Source organism: Penaeus japonicus, unplaced genomic scaffold (assembly GCF_977035675.1).
Source record: "Penaeus japonicus unplaced genomic scaffold, GWHDUDI00000001_assembly GWHDUDI00000032, whole genome shotgun sequence".
NCBI lineage: Eukaryota > Metazoa > Arthropoda > Malacostraca > Decapoda > Penaeidae > Penaeus > Penaeus japonicus.
The window spans coordinates 19,957,685-19,962,684 of record NW_028234434.1 but is presented as its reverse complement, the minus strand read 5'-3'; the positions used below and the strand labels follow the sequence as shown (position 1 = coordinate 19,962,684).

Here is a 5,000-nt window from a genome sequence, read left to right as displayed (position 1 = left end):
GTTTTCAAAAAGGAGAGATGTAATGTGATTGGTAGTTATCTTTAAAATAGATAAATCATGTTTTTGAAGAGAGATTTAATGTAATATGATGCATTTGGTGATTATGTTTCACCCAACTGGATACGTATGGACTTTTTTAACCCTGTGGCATTTTACTTGTGGTATGAAGTGAAAGTAAATTAAATATATATATATATATATATATATATATATATATATATATATATACACATTTTTTTATCATAAACGAGGCCTTATGTTATTCACTCTTTATCTTAAATGCTCTTAAACGGCAGAGGTATCCGTGGCAGGATGGACATCACTGGTGGGGGAAAAAGGCTCTGAAACGGATTGGACTTTGACGTGGCCAGATGGGTCCAGATTCAGTGCTGAAGTGACCGGGTATGGCGTGGTGAGTATGTGTTCATTCTGTCTCTTTTTTTCTCTTTCTCTCACTTGCTCTCTTGCCCCTCCCATTATTTGATTGTCTCTTTGTTTAATTCTTGTTTAATTCTCTCTCTCTCTCTCTCTCTCTCTCTCTCTCTCTCTCTCTCTCTCTCTCTCTCTCTCTCTCTCTCTCTCTCTCTCTCTCTCTCTCTCTCTCTCTCTCTCTCTCTCTCTCTCTTTCTCCCTTTCTCCCTCCCTCTCTCGCCATCTCTCCCTTCCTTGTATATAAACTAACCCAAATACCATTACGTTAGTCTCCTGACACAAGTCTAGTTCCCTTTTTCCTGAAATTCTAACAAACCATTTTTCCTCCTTGTCTCCCTCCCCTCCCCCTCCCCCCCCCTCCGCTCTCTACCTAACCCCCCTCCTCCCTCCCCCTCCTCCCTCCCCTTCCCCCCCACACAGTCCAAAGGTTCAACGGGCTTCGGCAATGAGACAGAGACCTCCCAGCGGTTATGTTTCGCTCTGGAGGGACCCGAGTTCGTGGCGCACCCGTGTGATGAGTTGATTTTGATGCGTGTCATTTGTCTTGTGCGGTGAGTGGGTGATGTTGTTTTGTGTGGGTGGGTGGTGAGGGCAGGTTCAGGTGCTCTGGTTGATTTTTTTTTTCTTTCTTTCTCGAATTATGGTCAATACTTTTTTTTTTTCTGGTTTAGTGAATAAGTAAAAATCTGATTTATTTCTGATATATCCTATGTAAAAAAAGTAATAATAATGTAATGTTAATGTAAGGTAAAAAGTAAAATCTATCTAAACAGTAGATCTGATTTTTCTTGCTCTTTCTTGGAAAATAAATGAAATAATTTTCTTTTCAATTTTTCTTAAGTAATTAAAAATAAATTCTTCTTTAGATTATTTTTTGTCGTTGGAATAAGAAGGTATACCGTAAAGTACAATATCTAAAGTTCGATTTTTTAAACAAAGTGTTGTAAACGTTTTAATATCCTATCGACTCATAAGTATTGCCATCTTCACATTCTTATTATAATTAACCTATGTTAATAAAATATAACTATTAGATATAATATCCCCATCATTAGAATTATATTAAAGTTTCTTACACTAAAGACAATTAAAACAAACAAGTTTTCTTTGTCACAGAGTAAAATTTCTTTCATCCAAAGGAAACTTAGTGCACTTATTGCCAATCATAATCAGAACTCGATCCCAAAAGATAATTCATGCAATTAACACCAATCTGAACAGTCCTACACATCAACAGCTTTACATCCCATTCGCGATTAGAAATTCGTTAAAGTTTCCTTACACAAGAGATAATCAATGCACCTAAAATCAATCATCTCCTTTATAATCCAGTCACCATTACCCTTTTATTCTTATTCTTTGCACTAGAGTTTATTCTCACAACTAAGAATAATCTTCCAACATTGATATCCCGAAAATGATTCTCTTTTGGTTGAACTTTTCTTGCATCAAATATAACCAAAATTACAACCAATCTTTCTGTCCAAACATAAACTAGTTTTCTTTGGATGGACAATCCTCCATGTCATCATTTTTATGTCCCTTTCATGATAAGATTTTGATCAAAATAACCTTACACTATATACCAGTCTCCTCTGCCTGAACAGCATTATAATCCAGTCAGTATAATCTGTATTACCTTACTCTAAATACAACTCCGCAATCCAGTCAAAATCAGGCTTATTACGTTACTCTAGACAGAACTATTTATATATAACCCAGTCATTATCATCCTAATTACCTTCCTCTAAATACCAACGAAATTCCAAACCTAATTTCTCTTCATAACCAGTCCTACGGTTTTCCTGTCGTTGGGCGCGACAGCCAACGCCACCTACGAGAGCCAGGATGCGGTCTGCAAGAGCGAAGGCGGGCAGGTACTCCCTCGCCTCACCCGGCCTGTCCTCGACGACATCATTTATTATTGTGAGTGAATGATTTTCTCATGTTTTTTTTCTGGGTTTTATGGGTTGGTTATGTTTTCGCTCTCTTTTTTCTTTTTTTTTTTGAGGGGGGGGGTCGTTTGTCTACTTTTTTCCCCTATTAAGTATTATTGGTTTGTTGTTTAATTTTTTTTTAGGCTTATTGATGTGTTTCTTAATTTTCTTTTTTATGTTTCGTAGGTCAGTTACGTCAATTCTTATCAATCAGGGTTGATAATGGTATTCATAGTATCACAGCTCCATTTTTTCTTACATACTCATTTATTTTCATGAGATATTGCAAAAGTACCGTAACAAAAGCTACATTATATTAATAAGTACGAGCATATTCCTGATAGCAACAAAATTAACGAGATGCACAGGCCTCTAGATGAATTAATCACAACATTAATACAACAAAAACCTTGCCATAACACAGACAGGAAAATAACAGCTTGGACAACAGTGACGGGAAAAGTGTGCCAGGAAACCGATTGGTCTCTGTTGTGGCCGGATGATACCAGGATCGTTAATGCGACGCTGGATTTGCCGTGGGTGAGTAGAGGCTGCTGGTGCAATTTTTTTTTTATCCTTTTCGGTTTAACCATTTTCTCTATTTTTTCGTTTTGATTATACTTTTTTTTGTCTTTTTCTTTTTCACTCTTTCTCTTTCTTTCTTTTCTCTCTCTCTCTCTCTCTCTCTCTCTCTCTCTCTCTCTCTCTCTCTCTCTCTCTCTCTCTCTCTCTCTCTCTCTCTCTCTCTCTCTCTCTCTCTCTCTCCCCCTCCCTCCCTTCCTCCCTCTCTCCCCCCACCCTCCCTCCCTCCCTCCCTCCCATCCTCCCTCTCCCTCCCCCCCTCCCTCCCTTCTACCCCTATTCGTACTCTTACCCAGCTCCCCTTTTCTTACCACCCCCTCCCCGCGGCCTCAACAGTCCAGCGGCCACACAGCATTCGCCAACACATCGAGCACCGTGGACGAGAACCAGGCGGTGTGCTTCGTCGTTGAGGATTCAAAGGTCCTCGTTGCTCATTCGTGCACGACATCTGGCAGTAGGAATGTTCTGTGCTCTCCCGTGTAAGTTTCGTGTGGTTTTATGGTGTGCGTTCGTTGGTATGAAAATTCGCTGCCGCACGTATATGTACATATGTGTATATATGTATATATATATATATATATATATATATATATATATATATATATATATATATATGTATACACACACATATATATATATATATATATATATGTGTGTGTGTGTGTGTGTGTGTGTGTGTGTGTGTGTGTGTGTGTGTGTGTGTGTGTGTGTGTGTGTGCGTGTGTATGTGTATGTGTGTGTGTGTGTATTTTCAGTGAAAATATATTCAAACTGCATATTTTTTATATGGGTTTCTGACTGCATGATCCCTTTTTTAAATAAATCTGAATAGATCCCCCGTTATATATCAAACCAAATACGTAGAATTCCCTCACATAGAGTTCCGTGCCACACACAGCCTGTCACCGTTCGTGTCAAAGGCCAAAACCATCAACGGAAGCTTTGGCAACCAGGGCGCCCTCTGTGCGTCCGAAGGAGGCCAAGTGGCGACCAGGATCTATGAAGATAACCTATTAGACCTCAATTATTACTGTAAGTCACGTGTCTATTTATTTATTTATTTTTTTTTAGTTTTTATAATCTATATATCCTTTAATTTTTAATTGAAGTATAGTTTTGATATAAATATAATATAAAATATTAGATATATTTAAACTATATATATATTTATAATAATAAATATATAATAATATAAAAATATAATTAGTATTCTAATTATATAGAGAACTTTAAATCATAAAGTTCAAAAAAATCGCAAATTTTTTATTTTTTTTTTTATAGTTTTGAGCCCTGCACTGTGATAAAACCAAACAAAATATATCGACGAAATGAAAAACTGAGACAAAAGTAATCTAATGCCAAAAAAGGAGATACTTACGGATTAAAAAAAATACCTAAAGCTATTGCATAAAATATATCAATTTACGAATTTAACGATTCTAATATTATTTATACTACACTGATACTATTAAAACCAAATTATAATATATCGACGAAATTAAAAACTGACACAAAAGTGGACGACCTAAAATAAAACTTATGAATTAAAAAAAAACCTAAAGTGCGCCGCTATAAATAATATCACATGACAATTTTAACGAACTATATTATATACTATATTATACTATTAACAAATTCTATCTCATTTCATCAGACGGTTCTTTCAAGGCCTGGACGACTATAATATATGAGGTACGCCATTATGCGTACGGAGATGTGTGCGAGAGGGAGAGAGGAAGAGAGATGTCTGAAGGGGGAGGAGGAGAGGGCGGGAAAGGGGGAGTGTGAAGAGAAGGAGAGAAGGAAGAGAGAGAGGAGAGAGGAGAGGTGGAGAGAGGGGAGGTCAGAGGGAGAGGGTGAGAGGAGGAGGGGGGAGAAAAGGAGATTGTCAGAGGGAGAGAGAGAAAGAGAGATGTGAGGGAGAGAGAGGGAGAGAGAAAGAGAGATGTGAGAGAGGGAGAGGGAGATATGTCAGAGGGGGAGAGAGAGGGAGGGAGAGGGGGAGAGAAAGAGAGGGAGAGAGAAAGAGAAATGTGAGACAGGGTGAGG

The 5,000-nt window shown here is 37.8% G+C and overlaps 1 protein-coding gene across 1 annotated transcript in view; it reads left to right on the top strand.

Moving 5' to 3' along the window:
* Positions 1-5,000, top strand: part of LOC122257863 (uncharacterized) — a 7,051-nt gene that overhangs the window by 1,707 nt on the left and 344 nt on the right. The window contains exons 3-9 of the mRNA XM_086556199.1: positions 297-412; positions 853-983; positions 2,225-2,358; positions 2,794-2,909; positions 3,288-3,430; positions 3,850-3,983; positions 4,606-4,667. Of these exons, the coding sequence (XP_086412325.1) occupies positions 297-412; positions 853-983; positions 2,225-2,358; positions 2,794-2,909; positions 3,288-3,430; positions 3,850-3,983; positions 4,606-4,667 (836 nt within the window). The remainder of the gene's footprint in view (positions 1-296; positions 413-852; positions 984-2,224; positions 2,359-2,793; positions 2,910-3,287; positions 3,431-3,849; positions 3,984-4,605; positions 4,668-5,000) is intronic.